Raw genomic sequence first — 19,082 nt, forward strand, 5'->3', positions numbered from 1 at the left:
GACTTTTCTGGACTTCCCTGGTGGCGCAGTGGTTGAGAATCTGTCTGCCAATGCAGGGGACGCGGGTTCGAGCCCTGGTCCGGGAAGATCCCACATGCTGCAGAGCAGCTGAGCCCGTGAGCCACAACTACTGAGCCTGTGCATCTGGAGCCTGTGCTCCACAACAAGAGAGGTCGCGATAGTGACAGGCCCACGCACCGTGATGAAGGGTGGCCCTCGCTCGCCGCAACTGGAGAAAGCCCTCGCACAGAAAGGAAGACCCAACGCAGCCATAAATAAATAAATAAAAATTAAAAAAAAAAAAACTTTTCTACCACGAACAACAACAACAACAACAATAATAATAAAAGGCACATTGATTTACTCCTGTTTCATGAAATGTCAGGGTATGTGTGGGGTTGGGTGAAACTTTCAAAGAAGGCTTTTTACATTTATTTATTTATTTATTTATTTAAGCCGCGCCCTACGGCATGTGGGATCTTAGTTCCCCTACCAGGGAAAGAACCTGTGCCCTCTGCATTAGGAGTGTGGAGTCTTAACCACTGGATTGCCAGGGAAGTCCCCAAAGAAGGCTTTTTAGGTAGTTATTGCTATATCCAGTCTTTCTGGTATTCATGTATTGCCCATATTTTAAAAAAAACTGCCTGGGACATCCCTGGTGGTCCCGTGGTTAAGACTTCGCCTTCCACTGCAGGGGGTGCGGGTTCAATCCCTGGTCAGAGAGCTAAGATCCCACATGCCTCATGGTCAAAAAACCAAAACATAAAACAGAAGCAGGGGCTTCCCTGGTGGCGCAGTGGTTAAGAATCCGCCTGTCAATGCAGGGGACACGGGTCCGAGCCCTCGTCCGGCAAGATCCCACATGCCGCGGAGCAACCAAGCCCGTGCGCCACAACTACTGAGCCTGCGCTCTAGAGCCTGTGAGCAGCAACTACTGAAGCCCGCGTGCCTAGAGCCCGTGCTCTGCAATAAGGGAAGCCTGCGCACCGCCACGAAGAGTAGCCCCTGCTCGCCGCAACCAGAGAAAGCCTGCGCGCAGAAACAAAGACGCAACGCAGCCAAAATAAATAAATAAATAAATTTATATAAAAAAAAGAACAACAAAAAACAGAAGAAGTATTGTAACAAATTCAATGAAGACTTTTTAAAAAAATTTATTTATTTATTTATGCCTGCATTGGGTCTTCGTTGCTGCGCGTGGGCTTTCTCTGGTTGCGGCGAGCGGGGCCTACTCTTCGTGGCGGTGCGCAGGCTCCTCATTGCGGTGGCTTCTCTTGTTGCAGAGCTCAGGCTCTAGGCGCACAGGCTTCAGTAGTTGTGGCTCACGGGCTTAGTTGCTCCGTGGCATGTGGGATCTTCCTGGACCAGGGCTCGAACCCGTGTTCCCTTCATTTGCAGGCAGATTCTCAACCACTGCACCACCAGGGAAGTCCCAAACCAGTCCCTCTTTCTGTTTTCCCTCTTCTGTTAATGGTCCATCAAGTCTTTTAACCACCTTAGCAAAAAACTTTGCATCAGTTTTGACTTATCCTATTCCTTGCCTTCCATATTTAATTCCTTAGCAAGCCCAGAAGGTGCTATCTCCTCCATCCATTTTCTTTCTGATTATGTTTTCATGCTCTCACCAACTCTCTTGCCTGGATTATTGCAAAAGCTTCCTAACTGGCTTCTTTACTGTCAGATCTGTCAGTGACTGTCTTCCCAATTATTGTATTCATCTCTCCCTGATTAATTCTTCCAAAACATAGCTGTCACCAGTTTCTTATTAGCCACTAAAGTAAGTCTAAACTCTTTAGCCCAAGATTGAAACTGTTCATGATATAACCTTGACCTATTTCTCTAATGTTATTGGTCAGTGGTCTGCCATACAAGTGTTGGGGAGTCAAGGAGAGGGGGTCAAGAATCTTAAGACAGGCAAACTGGACAATTCTTTGTTCTTTGACCAAGCTGAGTTTCCTTATTTGTGTGTGTGTGTGTGTGTGTGTGTGTGTGTGTTTGTGTGTATGTGCACCTGTGCATGCATGTGTATACATGTATGTGTGTTTGCCCTGGCCCATGCTTGCCTGTGTCAAAAGCCTGTTCAATTACCTCCTTCCCTCATGATCTCTGACAAACATGGTCTGTCTTTCTTCTGCATCCCTACTTTTTATTTGTGTATGTTATTTATTTTACTATTAGGTTCACATTCATTCCATGAAATAGTACATTCATTGAGGGAAGGGATTCATTTTTCTCCATTTCTTTAGCCTCTGGCCACTAGTTGCTATCTATTCTAGCAGTGAAAGATAGACATAGAAAGGCTTGGTCTTTAAGTAGAGCCACCATTGTATATCATCTATTCGGAGTCAAGTGACATATCAAATGAACAAAACAGATAATTCCTACCTTCATGGAGCTTACATTCTAGTGGGGGGAAACTAATAATAAAAACATTTAATATATATTATAAGCACTGGTAAATGCTTATAGGAGAGAAAAGGAGAGAAAAGAGATAGTGAGTTTGGGTAGGGGTGAGGGTGGAGTGGGTAGTAATTTTAAATATTACAGCCAGAAAAGGCCTCCTTGAGAAGCTTACATTTGTGGAAAACCTGAAGAAGGATATAGAAAGAAGAAGTTACATGGAATATCTAGGGGAAAAGTAGTACAGGTGGAAAGAACAGCATGTGCAGAGGCCCTGAGGGAATCATGCCAGGTATTTATGAGGAACAAAGAAGCCAGTGTGACTGAAGGAAGTTCTAGGAGTTGAGGCCAGAGATATAACAGGAAACCAATAGACCATTTTAAGAATTCCCCCAAGTGATATGGGAAGCCATTGAAGGGTTTGGGATAAGGTGTGACAAGATTTGTTTTAGGTTTTAAAGAATTGCTTTGGCTGCCATATTAGGAACGAAAGTAGGAAGCAAGAGAAAGCAGGGAGATTAATTAGGAAATTACTCAAGGTTTATGGACTGAGGTTGGAGTTGTGATTTAATGAAATGAGGAAAGGTTGCAGGAGTAGTATGTTTGGGAAAGAAGATGAGGAACTTTGTTTTGGATATGATAAATAGATGCCAGTTAGATATACAGGTGGAGATGTGGGAAATATGGATCAATAGATTTGGAGAGTGGGTGGGAAGGGCTGGAGATTAGGAGTCATCCCAATGACTACATATAAATGGTATTTAAAACTCTGAGGTTGGGTAAGATCTCTGAGAGTGAGTGTAATAACATCTGTAGGTTGAGTAGTTTAGTTGTAACCAGCTGAGTAGAGAAGAAATAATTGGATGTTTAAGTCACTAGACTTGTCGGTTATCATGTATATAAACTTTCCATCCTAGGTCTGGATTGAGTTTTGGAGTTGAGGGCCATTACGTGATAAATTAAATCTGTAAGGTGCATCTCATTTGAAACAGAAATGGATTAGAAGAGATACCAGTACAGCTTACAGGATAGGGGAAAAATACACATTAGCACTAGGAGCTGGGACAGCTTTGCTAGTTATGTAATATGAAAGCATAGACCTTTCTCTTTTTTTTGTTACATAAAAAAAACCTGGGGACTTCCCTGGTGGCGCAGTGGTTAAGAATCCGCCTGCCAATGCAGGGGACACAGGTTCGAGCCCTGGTCTGGAAAGATCCCACATGCCGCGGAGCAACTAAGCCCGTGTGCCACAATTATGAGCCTGAGCTCTAGAGCCTGTGAGCCACAACTACTGAAGCCCGCGCGCCTAGAGCCTGAGCTCTGCAACAAGAAGCCTGTGCACCACAGCAAAGAGTAGCCTCTGCTCGCCACAACTAGAGAAAGCCCGTGCACAGCAAAAAAGACCCAACTCAGCCAAAAATAAATAAACAAACAAACAAAAAACCTTAGGGAGGTTGTTCTTGTACTTTTTTATTGTAATAAAACATACTTCAGGGATTACCTGGCAATCCAGTGGTTACGACTCTGCACTTCCACTATAGGGGGCACAGGTTCAATCCCCAGTCACTCCGCAAGCCGCACGGCCAAAAAAAAATAATAATAAAAAATAAAATTATTCTTTTAACCATTTTTAAGTGTACAATTCAGTAGTATTAATTACATTCACAATGTTGTGCAACCATCCCCACTTTTGGGAGCTTTCAATTCTTCACATTAGACATGCAAATTATTAATAATGATATTATTATATGGGTCTGTATTTTCTGGTAGAAATTGAATATTGGGAACATGGGAAAAAATAAATTTGAAATCTGGACTCATCATTAATGATAAATGTCAGCTAGAAACACCTTGCAGAGGCATATCCATAGAAGGAGAAAGTGGGGACCAGTGTCAATAATAGGGAAGACTGGAGTAAGTATTAACGAAAATTATAATAGGTAATTTCTGAAAAAGAAGATAAAAGTTCAGAACAACTTTGGTCACAAAGAATAGGAATGAATTTTGCTCAAGCTGGAGGTGATGAGGGACGCACAGTAAGAGAATAGTGCTGGGTAAGGGGTGGTTTGAAAAAAATAGTCTTGTAATACAGCGGGGTCAGGGAGAAGAAACTGGGAGGTTCCTGAGAGTTTAGGAGTTGGTGGGGAGTAAAGCGGTGGAATTTGAGAGCTAAGCACAAAGCACAGATTCAGAAAGTCCTGGCAAGGCAGAAGTATTTGTGTAATTCATAGGGCCCCAAAGAAAGAAGAACTTGCTTTAGCAATTATTTCTTTGGCAGAGGGGTTGGGGGTGGAATAGAAGCTTAGTTGGGGGGGGGGGGGTTAGGGAGGCAGAATGTGAGGTTCAGCGAGAAGATCTGAGAAGGCAGAGCTGATCAGGTGGGAGACAGTGTAATTTCAGAAGTTCCTGGAAAGAGTGAGGAACCAAAGGTTGGTTCTGGAAAGGGTTCATTTTGGGGAGGTCAGAAGGCAGCCCGATGGACGGTTACATGTCGATCGATGATCAATATGGGTTGATGGACGGGGGAGAGATTTCTGAGGTGGTGGGTTTTGGAAGGACCTTCTCGCTGGCCATGCTTCCCTTCTTCCGCCTGTAACAGAAGACGCCTGCACAGCGAGGCCAGAAGTAGAGATGTGGGGCGAGGCTGGGGAGATAGGGGAGGCGTCCAGCCCCGGCGACTCCCGCTTCGGGCCTTGACCCAGGCCCCGCCCCTGGCCTACGCCATCAGCCAGCGCCGCGCCGCCCGTGGTGTTCCGTCCCGCCGTGCGGCGGTCGGTGCCCTGTCACCGCCTGCTCTGGCCATGGCGAGGGCCCTTGGGTTGTAAATTGGCGACCGAAGCTCCCGACGCGGCCCTGGTCCTGATGGCGGCGGCGGCGGCCCTGGCAGCGGCCGAGCCACCTCCCGCGATGCCGCAGGCGGCAGGAGCCGGAGGGCCAGCTGCCCGCAGAGATTTCTACTGGCTGCGCTCCTTCCTGGCCGGAGGTGGGTTTCCGCCGGGAGCACCTGGCCGCGCACGGAGTGGCCGGGGCGGGATCCGGGGCAGGTCGGGTGTATGCGGCCGCGATGACATTCTTGGACTCTGGCTGCTCCAACGCCCTGCCAGGTGTTTGCCCGGACCCGCTGTAACCTCTAAGAATCCCTTGACTAATGACAGCAGGATCCTGGGGAGGAAGGGCCTCACGCTGTCGAGGAGCGGCTGGAGCCTTGGAAAGGCTGAACCAGGCACCAGTTCTTCAGGGTTGGAGAGCAGGAAAAAGAGGGGAGTCCCTTAAAGGACGTCAGGGTTTCAGTGCAACATGCTGGGCACTCCTTTCTTTTAAAAAGACTGTGCACGACCGAGAGTAGAATTGGATTTTGCTGTTTGCTTAAAAGAAAATAAACATTGGAGGTCAGCTTTTTAAGGATGACGGGGAAATTGTGCAAAACTTGTCTACAACCAAAACTGGTTCCGGTGATTCTAGAAAACTGTGGCACAGGTACTTGACAGGTAGCTGGTGCAGCCCTACTATTGGGGTGACTGTCGGGCCAGAAGTTTCATATTGTCTCTCAGAAATTTCTGCTTTCCTATATAGAGGTGTTTCAGTCTCTACCCTCTCTTAGTTGACTGTCTGGGTTGTCATCACTTAATTATTTGTAAAGGCTGGGAATTTTAAAAATTCCACATTATGAGGACTTGTAGAAAGATATCTGTACGCTGCAATAGTATTAAGAATTATTTTGTTCTGCTGATAAAAAGGACATTCATTTATTTATACAAGGAATATTTGAGTGTCTGCTACATGCTCAGTGTACATTAGGGAATAAAACAAAGATCCTAGAGTTTACATTGGTTGGGGACTTGTTGTGAGAAAGGCAATAAGCAAAATGAAAAAATAAGTTATATAGTATATTAGAACATGACGAATGGAATGGGAAGAAGGAAAAAGGAGAATGGGGCAAGGAAATGGAGAGGCTACGTGGGTACAGTATTAAATAGGATAATTCGTGATAAGTCTCATTGGGAGGATCACACTTGAGCAAACTTGAAAAAGTGAGGGAGTTTAGCAAGTTGATGTCTAAGAAGGAGCCTTCCAGGTGGGGAGAAAAGCTAAAGCAGTCTTCAAAGTCAGGGAGGACCTTATCGGTTCAAAGAACAGCTGTGAGACCTATGTGGCTGGAGCCAGGTGGTGCTGATGGGGGAAGGAGATTAGCAAGTTAAAGGGGGCAGGAAATGAAGGGTCTTGTAAACCACTGTAAAGATTCTAACTTTTACTTGGAGTGAAGTAGGGAGCCATTGCAGGTCTTTAGTAGAGAAGTGACATGATATGACATGTTTCCAAAGGATTACTTGGGCTGTTCTGTGGAGAATAACTGCAGGGATGTAAATATGGAAGCAGGGAGACTAGTTTGGTGGTTATTGCAGTAATTCAGATGATAGATGATGGTAGCTTGGATCAGGTTAATAGCAGGGGAGGTGGTGAAAAATTGTGATAATCTGGATATAGATAGAATAAATGATTTTCTGACAGATTAGATATGGGTAAAGAAGAGAAGTCAAGGGGGACTTATTTTGGTTTGAGCAGCTGAAAGGATGAAGTTGTCATTGACTGAAATGGGAAGCCTGTAGTTGGGACAACGTTCATGATGGTTGTTGGGGGAGATCAGGAATTCAGTTTTGGACACGTTACATTTTGTGATGTTGACTAGACATTGGAGTAGAGTCTTGGTAATGTGTAGGCAAGGTTAGCAACCAGGTAATGCAAATTGGTACAACCTCTTTGGAGAACTGGCTGGGTAGTTATGAAGCTGAACATTTGTATACCTGCAGTTGATCTAACAGTTGTATGATCCAGCAGTTCCACTCCTAGGTATATACCCAACATATCTATTTCTGCTTTTTTTTTTTTTAACATCTTTATTGGAGTATAATTGCTTTACAATGGTGTGTTAGTTTCTGCTTTATAACAAAGTGAATCAGTTATACATATACATATGTTCCCATCTATTTCTGCTCTTATCTGTGATATTCATAATATCCCCAAAGCAGAATCAACCCAAATGTCCATCAATGTTAGAATGTATAACAAGGGACTTCTCTGGTGATCCAGTGGTTAAGAATCCGCCTTCCAGTGCAGGGGACACAGGTTCAGTCCCTGGTCGGGGAACTAGGATCCCACCTGTGGGGTAACTAAGCCCGTGCTCCACAACTACTGAGCCCGTGCGCCACAACTAGAGAGCCCGCGTGATGCAACTACAGAGCCCACATGCTCTGGCCACAACTAGAGAGAAGCCTGCACACTGCAACGAAGAGCCTATGTGCTGCAACTAAGACCCAATGCAGCCAAAAATAAATAAATTAATAATTTTTTTAAAAAAAAGAATGTCCAACAAAATATGGTATAATCATACAGTGAAATACTGTGCAGCACTGAAAATGAGTAAATTCCCGTGACATCAACAATGTGTATGAATCTCACAAGCATAATGATGAACAGAAGAAGCCAGATATAGTGTATACTGTGTGATTTTATTTGTATAAAGTTCAAAAACAGCCAAAACTAAATCCATGTTGTTAGAACTCAGAAGGCTGATTGGTTGTCTCTGAGAAGGAGCAAATAGTGATTTGAGGAGAGGGACTTCTGGGAGGCTGGTAATGAATTTACCAGCTGAGTGGTCTTTATGTGGGTGTATTCACCTTAACTGTAATTCATTAAGTGGCATACTTGTGATTTGTGCACTTTTCTCTATGTATCTTACACTTTACTACACAAAATCTATTAAGAGGAAGAAAGAAATTGGAGACAGCAAGTATAGGAAACTCTGCAATGGAATCTTGATTAAGCTGTGTACGTTTTAGAACCTTGCACAATATTTTTGTTTGTTTTTATAGTTTTTTTAAACATCAGGTTAATTAAAGTATAATTTATATACAGTAAAGTTCACCCTTTTTCGTGTGTACAGTTGAATGAGTTTTGACAAATGTGTTTTGTAATGACCACCACAGTCAAGATATAGAATAGTTCCATAACCCCCAATTATTTCCACTTTCCTTTGTACTCATGCCTTTCCTCTCATCTCCAACCCCTGGCAGCCACTGATCTGTTTTCTGTCTCTGTAGTCTTGCCTTTCCCAGAATGTTATATAAATGTAATCATACAATATGTAGTTTTCTGAGTCTGGCTTCCTTCACTTAGCAAAATGCATTTAAGTTGCATCCATGTGTATGTATCAGTAATGTGCTCCTTTTTGTTACTGAGTAGTAGTATTGCATTGTATGGATTTACCAGTTTCATCTATTGTGAAAATTTGCTTTGTTTTCTAGTTTTTTGTTATTTGGATAAAATGAGTATAAAAAGTTGCACACAGATTTTTATAACCATTATAGGCACTCCTGGTCCAAGTGATATGAGAAAATACCATTGGGCAAGTTACTTAACCTCCCTTTGCCTCAGTTTCCCCATCCTTTAAATGGGAAAATACGAGTACCTACCTCAGAATGTAATTGTAATGATTAAATGAGAAAGTACCTGTAAAAGCCTTGGCACAGTGCCTGCAGTTGAATCTCTTAGCCTAGTACCTAGTACAAAGGAAACCATATGTGTTTTTTATTGGTAATTAGCAGTGGTCTTTGGCAAATATCTTTTCTTAAAAAAAATTAATTAATTTATTTATTTTTGGCTGCATTGGGTCTTCATTGCTGCATGCGGGCTTTCTCGAGTTGTGGTGAGCGGGGGCTACTCTTCGTTGTGGTGCACAGTCTTCTCATTGCCGTGGCTTCTCTTGTTGCGGAGCACTGGCTCTAGGCGTACGGGCTTCAGTAGTTGCGGCATACAGGTTCAGTAGTTGTGGCTTGTGGGCTCTAGAGCGCAGGCTCAGTAGTTGTGGCGCATGGGCTTCGTTGCTCCGCAGCATGCAGGATCTTCCCGGACCAGGGCTTGAACCCGTGTCTCCTGCATTGGAAGGCGGATTCTTAACCACTGTGCCACCAGAGAAGTCCTCTTTGGCAAATATCTTAAGTTCAGCTGTTCAAAATGAAGATAAAGGCTACTTGACCTTACTCAGGGGACTTTTGTGATGATTAATTGAGCTATAAAGTGATGTGATAAGCAAGTAAAGATATTATTAAAGGAACCTACTTATTCAACAGATTCTAAATAATTTTTATATGGTTATTTCATAATGAATGGGAAGATAATAATATAAAAAACTATTCTGAAACCAAATGTACCCGAGTGAAAATTATTTTTAGCTTATCCTCAGTTTTGAGTGGCCATGACTGTTATTTCCATTAGTTCAGATAAGAGAAGCTTGATATAGAAACTTATATGTGGATTTAATATTTGAGTATAAATAGGCATTTTATTTTTGGGTATTTCAGAATATGCATTTTAGCATCAGTTACATGCTGAGCTATTAAGTAAATGTGTGTGGATTTTGAGTGATTTTGTCTTATATTTTTAAAAGTTTGTAAAGTAAGACTCTTCATTCATTCAATAAACAGGTATTGAGTACCTGTTAGGTGCCAGGCCCTGAACTGTTCTCTGGGGATGCAGTAGTAAAGAGACTCACAATACCCCAGTCCTCTTGTACCTTCCTTAACAAACATGCAATGATGAAGAGCTTAACATAACCATAAAAAAGACACCAAGGACTTTTTTGTCCACCTTTTTATAATAGTAACAACTCATTTGGTTGAGTGCTTACTACATGTAAGGTACTTTACAAAAGTGTCTTAGATGGTTCAGGCTACTATAACAAAAATACTGTAATCTAGATGACTTATAAACAACAAACTTCTTTCTCATAGTTCTGGAAACTGGGAAGTCCAAGGTCATGGTGCCAGCAAATATCTGGGGAGGACCTGCTTCCTCGTAGCTGGTGTTTCTACATGGTGGAAGGGGCCAGGGATCTCTCTGGGGCCTCTTTTTTTTTTTTTTTTGGCCGCACCGCACGGCCTGCGGAATCCTAGTTCCCCGACCAGGGATCGAACCCGTGCCCCCCTGCAGTGGAAGTACAGAGCCTTAACCACTGGACCTCCAGGGAAGTCCCTCTGGGGCCTCTTTTATAAGGGCATTAATTCCATTCATGAGGGTCCTAATCACCTCCTCTAATACCACCTCCCACCTCTAAATATCATCACTAGGAATTAGTTTTCAACATATGAATTTTGGGGGGACACAGACAGTCTGTAGCAAAAAATCTTTATATATTGTCACCTTAGAAGCATACCAAGCTATTAGGGCTCACCTGGGTTCTGATTTATGCTAAAGCCCATGTATGCACTTTACTGTCATCCACATGTCTGCACAGTGGCATGTGGTAGGGACCAAATACATAATTGCTGAGTGGATAAATGAATGACTGAATTTTACGGGTGAAATTTGATTATTTCAATGAGAAGTCATCCAGAAGAAGAAGATGTTATTTCAAACAGAGGCTTATAGGTGGGTAAATCCCTCCAAGTGTCTGTCTCCATAACCACATTTAGCAAGACTGCAGTGTTCATCAGGAATTAGGGGGCAGATTTACACTCTTCAAACTTATTAAGTCTGACGTGCTCAATAATTACATTGTAGAGAATGGGGGCCCATCATCTACATATCCCTGCTACTGGGCAGTTCTACCCATGGAGATCAAATTAGAGATTAGAGGGTGTGCTAGCCTCTAAATAATGATTTCCATCTGGAAAGAAATGGTATGGAATTTCTTCCTGATCTTTTCAAATTTTTTAGGTATTGCTGGATGCTGTGCCAAAACAACAGTTGCTCCTTTGGATCGAGTGAAGGTTTTATTACAAGCTCACAATCACCATTACAAACACTTGGGTGAGTTAATGGATGCTAAAGAGAAAAATGAAAATGTTATCCATCTGCTGTCTTCGTTTCTAGTTGTGAATTATAGTGGAAAGAGGACACAAAAAGGAGTTCAAGTTTGGGGGCAGATTTTACGAGGGATGTATCTCTTATCCATTTTAATCGTTTCATTTGCAATAGTGGTTATATATGTTTATCATTTTAGGGTACTAATGTACTCTAAAATCTTTGAATCATTGAAGTAAGTACTACATATTTGTTTATTGAGATTAACAAATCACATCCTTAACAGACACACATAATAGCTCAGCTTGATTTAAAAAAAAAAATCCAACTAGTGATAGAGATAAGGTTTATTCCTTTAAACACTTAAGCATGTGTTGTAGATATCTTAGGGCAAGCAGAATCCAATGCAATTAGTATATATGGATAAACTTGCATTGTTAAAAAAATATCGAGCCCTTAGTTGTTCCTTGTAAACATAAAAATCAGCTATTATAATTAACATGGACACTCTAATATATCATTGGTGGGAGTAAGGATTTTTTATAGCCTTTTTGGAGGGCATTTTGGTAATATGCATCAAAAGTCTTGAAAAGATACATATTCTTTGGCCTTGCAATTCTAGTTCTAGGAGGTTGTTTCAAGGAAGTAATCAGAAATGTGCTCAAATATGTATATACAAGAATCAAAGCATTATTTATGTTGGTTAAAAAAAAAAAAAGAGCCAACCAAAATGTTTAATAATAGGGAATTGGTTAAGTTAAATAATAAGTATTACTTAAATAAATAAGTCCATATTATAGACTATTTTGCAATCATAAAAAATTGTAAAAGAATATTAATTGACTAGGAAGAATGTTCATAATATATTAGTTAAATGAAAAAATATTGCAAATGGTTTAATCATATTGCATTTTATCTAAGTAAACGTGTTTAGACAAAAGGCTAGAAGGAGAAATATGAACATTAAGTGGTTAATTTTCAGTGGTGAGATTATAGGTATTTTTTTTCCTCTAAGCTAATTTGTAATACATGTTGAACATATATTAAATTTTCAATTAGAGGGAAAAAGATTTAGAAGAAAAAATTTAATGTGGATAGAGACCAAGAAAGAAGTTAGGTCAGGGCAACTAACTCATACCACTCCATTGCTTTACAGTTTCATGCTTCAGTAATGGGAATGATGTGTGCTCTGCATGATCTATGCATCATTTTTAAGAAAGATATTTAACAGAGTGAATAAGAATCAATTATTTTAACAATTGAGTTTTTAAAATGTGATTTTATATTTATTGTCTCATTTTCCTGTCAATATTTTTAATACAAAGTAAGTCTATTCTTTAAATTGAAAGAAAAATTTTGCTAATATCTTAGTGTCCAGAAATGAATTCTATATCTTCACAGTGTACTGCTCATGTATAGAAAGAATCAGACCTTTGAACTTATTGAGAGATTATATAAAACTGGAAAGGAAGGAAATGATTTTCTTTTGTAGTCTAAATTGAGGGTGAAAAGGAGATGAATTATATTACCCAATATCTCGTGGTGTTTGACAGTGACCCAGCATATGAATGTCTGAGCAGTATTGTTTTATTCTTTTAAACTTCTCCCCATGCTGATGTATGTTGTTTTGTTTCCTGATTTGTAATCGTTAGTTTACATATTCACATTAGATTTCACGCTCTACAGGCCTGCATGCCACGGGTTACAGTGTACCCTACAAGGCATGCAAAATTTGAAACAGAATTCCTGTAGTGCAACAATGAACTATTGGTGTAGTGTATGGAGTTTCCTGTATCTTTAAAATATACAAGCCAAAAGAAAAGTATTAGTGGCTTATTAATTTATTTTAAAAATATTGTTGGGCATTTTATTCTAGGTGCCTCCCTTTTTACGTGCATAAGATAGTTTTTCAGTTTCGCTTAAATTTAAAAACATGATTTTTCACAGTCAAAGATGATGAAGATATGCTACTGAATAAAACTTTTACTTTAGCTTCTTTTAAAACGTGTATGGCGTTATTTCCAAGGCATCAAAAACTACTTTTTATTTTGAATCAAAATTATTGTGGCCAAATGAAAAGGAAGGGGTATAATTAGAATTTCTTCTTCCCCAATTTGCACCAAGTGTAAAGAATTTTTTCCTGTAATATATTAAAAATCTTTGAACTCCATTTAACTTTTTACAGTCAATGTGATATAAAAACAGGTAGATGAATCATAATAGGATTTGTTAAAAATCCTTTAAATTTTGTTATTTTTACATTTTATTTATTTTTATTTTTTGAATGTATAATATTTTCACAAGTTCATAATTCAAAAAGTACAAAAGCAAACATCTTCCTCCTTGTCCCCTCATTAGAATCAAGCATCTACAGTTTTCTTCCATTTTCCTTCAGAGCTTATGTATATATACACAAGCATATGCTTATATTTTACCAACTGTTAGTTCCTTGTAATCCTATGTTGACAAAATAAAGATACAGAAAAGGATCTAAATAACACACAAGCTTGATATAACATAGACAAGAGGACTTTGCATCCTGCAGAGAATACATATTCTTTCCAAATATGCTTGTAACACATGCAAAAATTGGTTCAGTGTTATGCCATAAAAAAAATTTCAATTTCCCAAAGTAAAAATAGTACAGACTATAGGTTGAAGGAGAAAAATAATGTCATTATCTCAATGGATATTTAAATGCCATTCAAAAACATTCAACATCCAGTCTTCCTCTGTTTGTCTTTCTGTGTTATTTTGTTTTAGGTGAGATTTTTGTGCAAAGCATTTGGTTAGACATTGCCTTTTAACAGAATTTGAGAGTCTTTGGCTTTTAATAGAAGGATTTATATCTTTTAGATTTTTTTTTCAATCATAGATTTATGTTTTCTGTTCATTGTGCTTTTCTTGTATTCTCCCCAGCCCCCCTCCCCCCTCCCCTGCTCCTTGTTTCCTGGATTTCCTTTTTTTAAAAAAAATTTTATTTATTTATTGGCCCCATGGCATGTGGGATCCTAGTTCCTCCCCTCCCCAGGGATTGAACCTGTGCTCCCCTGCACTGGAAGCGCAGTCTTAACCACTGGACCGCCACAGAAGTCCCTGGATTTCCTTTTTTTGAAATAACTTTATTTCACTTCTACTAATGATTTCTCTTTAAATATTTGTAACAATCAAAGAGTTTTAGAGAATAATATAATAAACATATGTGGAGCTGCACAGAACTTCAGAAATAAACATCATCAGTACAGTTGAAACCTCCTCTGTACTCTCTCTCATCGTCAGCCTTCCTGTTCCTGCTAGGTGGCCACTGTTCTAAGTTTGATTACCCTTAAATTATTACAAACACATTTGAATAAAATTAAACTGGGCTTATCATTAGTCTTCTCTTCCAGCAAGAGGATGTCTTTGATAGAATTTTTTTAGGGAGGGGTGAATATATTTAGTTGTATTATTCATGTATTTTGGAAGAACTTTATATTATACATATAGCTGTATGTATGTGTGTATATATATATATATATATATATATATAGTAGAATTCTATTTTTTTTTTTTTCCCCTGGCCACGCCACATGGCTTGCGACATCTCAGTTCCCCGACCAGGGATTGACCCCGGACCACAGTAGTGAAAGCCTGGAATCCTAATTACTAGGCCACCAGGGAACTCCCCAAATAGAATTCTTTTTAGTACATTATTAGTCCACTCAGATATCTGCTTATTAAAAATGCTTTTAGAGTATATCTTTTCTTAGATGTTAGTAAGTACCTACAGTTTTAATTTCTGCGAAGGGATCAAAAGGTTACTTGAATTCTAAACTTCGAAATGAGCCCAGTGATTTACTTTCATGTTTGATCTAATTTTTGTTTGAAAAATTTGGAAAGGAACCTGAATTTAAATCGTTTAATATTGGAATTTAAATAGTTTAATAGTGGAATGTAGAAGTCTGTACTGCAAATAGGATTAGTGATTGATATTATTAGAATAATAAACATATCAGTATATCGGATCAGAACTCAGGCCTTTGTTTATCTGTATTCCTAATTAAAGTATACTACTAATGAAAATTTGCCCCCCAATTTAAATAGTTTTTTAATTGGTAGGTTTTTTATTTGTTTCTTTTATTTAGCAGCTTCTTTCGTAAACAAACCACACAGGTATCTGGGTCAGTCTGGGAAACCTTCCTTCGTCCTTCCAGATACTCATCCGCAGTGCATTATCTGGATGTTGAATATATTTCTATTAATATTCTTTTAGGTTGCTAGGGATTAATATAATTTACAATAATTATAAATATAATTTACTATAATTCGTAGCTGTTCTTGCTATAGTATGTTTTATATTTTTACATGAGGAATATTTACATAATTTGGACATACGATGTATTTTAAGTAGCTTTAACTGTTATAGAGAAATTACTATTCATGTAATTCCTCAAGCAAAATTATATCATGAATGATGGCATAGTAATCTTTATCTGTGATTGTCATGAAAATTTGAATTTAGGTAGTTTTCTCTGTTTTAATAATATTTTTCTTCTAAAAATCTTTTTAAAAATAGGAGTATTTTCTGCATTGCGTGCTGTTCCCCAAAAGGAGGGATACCTTGGATTGTATAAAGGGAATGGTGCAATGATGATTCGAATTTTTCCTTATGGTGCAATCCAGTTTATGGCATTTGAGCATTATAAAACGGTACTTGAACCTTTATCTTGTTTTCCTCTTTTGTGTCTTTGAATATCGTACTTAATTGACAAGGCATTTGCTTTGACCTTTAAAGTTACTTTGGATGAATGGATAAAGTAATGCCTTTTTGAAAGACTAAGGCTTGTGATAGTTTAAGTTTTTAAATATAACTTTGTTTTGGAGTTATCTGTTCCAGGATTGTTAGTCATTTTTGAGTAAATTGTTTATGTTCATACTTATGAAGAAGAGCCAAAGTATCCTTCAGGTAGCTAATAATAAATCCATAAAATATTAATAGCTTTTTGATATGCTTTTTGTTTCTCAGTTGTAGGAGAGGAACATTGCAACTTTGGACTTTCTTATTAAATAAACTAGTGAGACCATATTGTGAAAGTCTGTTTTTGAGTAATGCTGTAAGTTAACAGCTTTTCCCATCATACTAAGTTTCTCTTTTCTGGCTGACTGAAAGTTTATTCTCTCAAACATCTTAACACAGAAAGGAGTTTAATGAATTAAATTTCATAGGGTATCTTAAGAATAATTTTTTTAAAATTATCATAGGGTATCTTAAAATGAAAAGTAAGCAGTATCAAGACTTCACTGTCTATAGTAGCATTTTATTCCTACTACTCCCATTCACACTTTAAGTATTTGTGGTCATCAATGTGTAATATAGTACATTTGGCAAGATTGCTTCTGTAAAAGTGCATAATTTGATGTTTTTGGTTTCTAGTTAATTACTACAAAACTGGGAGTTTCTGGTCATGTACACAGATTAATGGCTGGGTCCATGGCAGGTAAGAGGAGTGGGTAATTTTTTGTTTTTAACTGAAGTAGAGTTGATTCACAATGTTGTGCCATCTCTGCTGTACAGCAAAGTGACTGAGTTACACACATAGAGACATTCTTTTTTTTATATTCTTTTCCATTATGGTTTATCACAGGATACTGAATGTAGTTCCCTGTGCTATACAGGCGTGGGTATATTTTATTTCTGCAAATTAATTTTCTATTAAAATACTTAATTTGCTTTAGGTAATATGTGTGACATTGATTAAGTGGCACACATTTGTTAGCTTCCTATGCTCAATTATGCAAGAAATCATTAATATCCCAACTCAGAGTGTTTTACAGTAGGAGATGTAAGGAGCAGTCTAAACTTACAGCTATGTGAAAATCATACGTTCCCTTTGACAGTTCTCCTTCTGGAAATGTTTATTTTTTTCTTTCAAAAAATTTAAAAAAATTATAATGACTATAGTAATACATATTCCTATACAGTGAAAATAGTTCTGCTCTCTAGAAACAATCACTATTAGCAGTTTCTTAGGTGTGCTTTTTTTTTTTTTAAGATTTAATTCTTTTTAATTAATTAATTAATTAATTAATTATGGCTGTGTTGGGTCTTCGTTTCTGTGCGAGGGCTTTCTCTAGTTATGGCAAGCGGGGGCCACTCTTCATCGCGGTGCGCGGGCCTCTCACTATCGCGGCCTCTCTTGTTGCGGAGCACAGGCTCCAGACGCGCAGGCTCAGTAATTGTGGCTCACGGGCCTAGTTGCTCCGCGGCATGTGGGATCTTCCCAGACCAGGGCTCGAACCCGTGTGCCCTGCATTGGCAGGCAGATTCTCAACCACTGCGCCACCAGGGAAGCCCTTACGTGTGCTTTTTTCCAATACTATTCTATAGGATTAGAACTTTTATAGTTATCTTAGGACTCTCTTCTGTATCAGTACATAGATCTTTCTTAATTTTGTGAAGAACTGTGTTATATTCTAAGGTAAAAATGGCCCATTATTTATTTACTCAGTCCCCTATTGATTGACGTTTGGGATATTTAAAATTTTTGTTTTGCAAATAACACATTGTACTTGTGTGAATATATCTGTAGAATAATTTTCAGAAGGGAAATTACTTTATCAGAGGATATGTGTATTTAATTTTTGATAAACCTTTCCAAACAACTGATCTCCATAATGCTTTCAGTAGCCCTTTCCCCTACATACCATATCAACACTGGGCCTTATTAAATTTTTAGTATTTGGCAATTAATTATGAGTAAGGTTGATCAGCTTTTCAAATGTTTATTGACCATTTGTATTTCTTACTTTCAGCCTTGAATTGTTTCTATTCTTTAAATATTCATTTTTATGAGTTTGGGAATTAAGACATTATTTTTTTTTCTGTCAAATATTGCTATTATTTTATTTCCCAGTTCTAGATTTGTCTTTTAACCTTATTTGTGATTTTTTTGGAAAAATCATCCAAAAGTTCCCCCCCATATAGAAGTATTACATAGCCAAATGGGTTAGTCTTTTCCTCTGTGGCTTCAAAATTTTTTGAATTGTGTTGAGAAATGCCTTCCCCATTCTAAGATAAAAACATTTATTCATGTTTTCCACTAAAACTTTTTTTATATTGATTTTTTTTATGTTAGATTTTCATTGTTTTTTTGTTTCTCACACCAAAAGGTAATTTAAGTACGTAGCAATAGAAGAGTAGTAAAAAAAATCAACGTCAGAATTCTATACTTCCAGTACTAGATTTTTTTTGTACATTTGTAGAATTGTATTTATTGACAGAGAAGGATGTTTACATCATATGTAGAAAGAAAGGAAGTTACAAAAGAGAATGTTTAATATGCTATATCATATTTTGGTTTTTAAAAAGTAAATACATATGTAAATATTCATTAAAAAAACATCTGCAAGGTTATAAACCAACATGTTAACAGTTTTTATTTCTGCTAATGGAAATAAGACCATTGGAAGGTGGTATATCAAAATCTTAACTATGTGGTTATCACAAGGTTTGTAGGATTTCAGTTGATTTTTTTGGACCTAGATTTATAATGTCCAACCTGACCTACCTTATCCATGGTTTTGCCTTACGCAATGTTTATTTAACTCTTTTTGACTTCTGGCAGACTGACCCAAGATCAATAAGTATTAAAAATAACCAGGAATAGTATCTAAAATATTTAGCAAACCAACCGTAGAGGTACTAACAAATAGGACAGGCTCTGAAAGCCTCCAACTAACTTTTTCATGGCTGGATCAGGAGACGGTATGTGGTGGTGGTGGGAGCTCTGGTTGAGGGAGAGGCTACCAGAGTCATGATGTGGGAGATCTTGGAAGCTGGAGCAACAGCTATTTGTCAACTGCTATAGAAATATTTTAGTATTTTACACTGGCATGGCAGTGCT

The 19,082-nt window shown here is 38.5% G+C and overlaps 1 protein-coding gene across 2 annotated transcripts in view; it reads left to right on the forward strand.

Moving 5' to 3' along the window:
* The first annotated feature begins 5,140 nt into the window (after positions 1–5,140).
* Positions 5,141–19,082, forward strand: part of SLC25A16 (solute carrier family 25 member 16) — a 34,472-nt gene continuing 20,530 nt past the window's right edge. Inside the window, exons 1-4 of one of the 2 annotated variants that reach the window (XM_028162972.2) lie at positions 5,141–5,383; positions 11,113–11,205; positions 15,755–15,888; positions 16,613–16,676. In XM_028162972.2, coding sequence (XP_028018773.1) covers positions 5,263–5,383; positions 11,113–11,205; positions 15,755–15,888; positions 16,613–16,676 — 412 coding nt within the window. In that variant the 5' untranslated portion in view covers positions 5,141–5,262. The remainder of the gene's footprint in view (positions 5,384–11,112; positions 11,206–15,754; positions 15,889–16,612; positions 16,677–19,082) is intronic. The other variant, XM_028162971.2, reaches the window with a different exon arrangement.

Source organism: Balaenoptera acutorostrata, chromosome 16 (genome assembly GCF_949987535.1).
Source record: "Balaenoptera acutorostrata chromosome 16, mBalAcu1.1, whole genome shotgun sequence".
In the NCBI taxonomy this organism is placed as follows: domain Eukaryota; kingdom Metazoa; phylum Chordata; class Mammalia; order Artiodactyla; family Balaenopteridae; genus Balaenoptera; species Balaenoptera acutorostrata.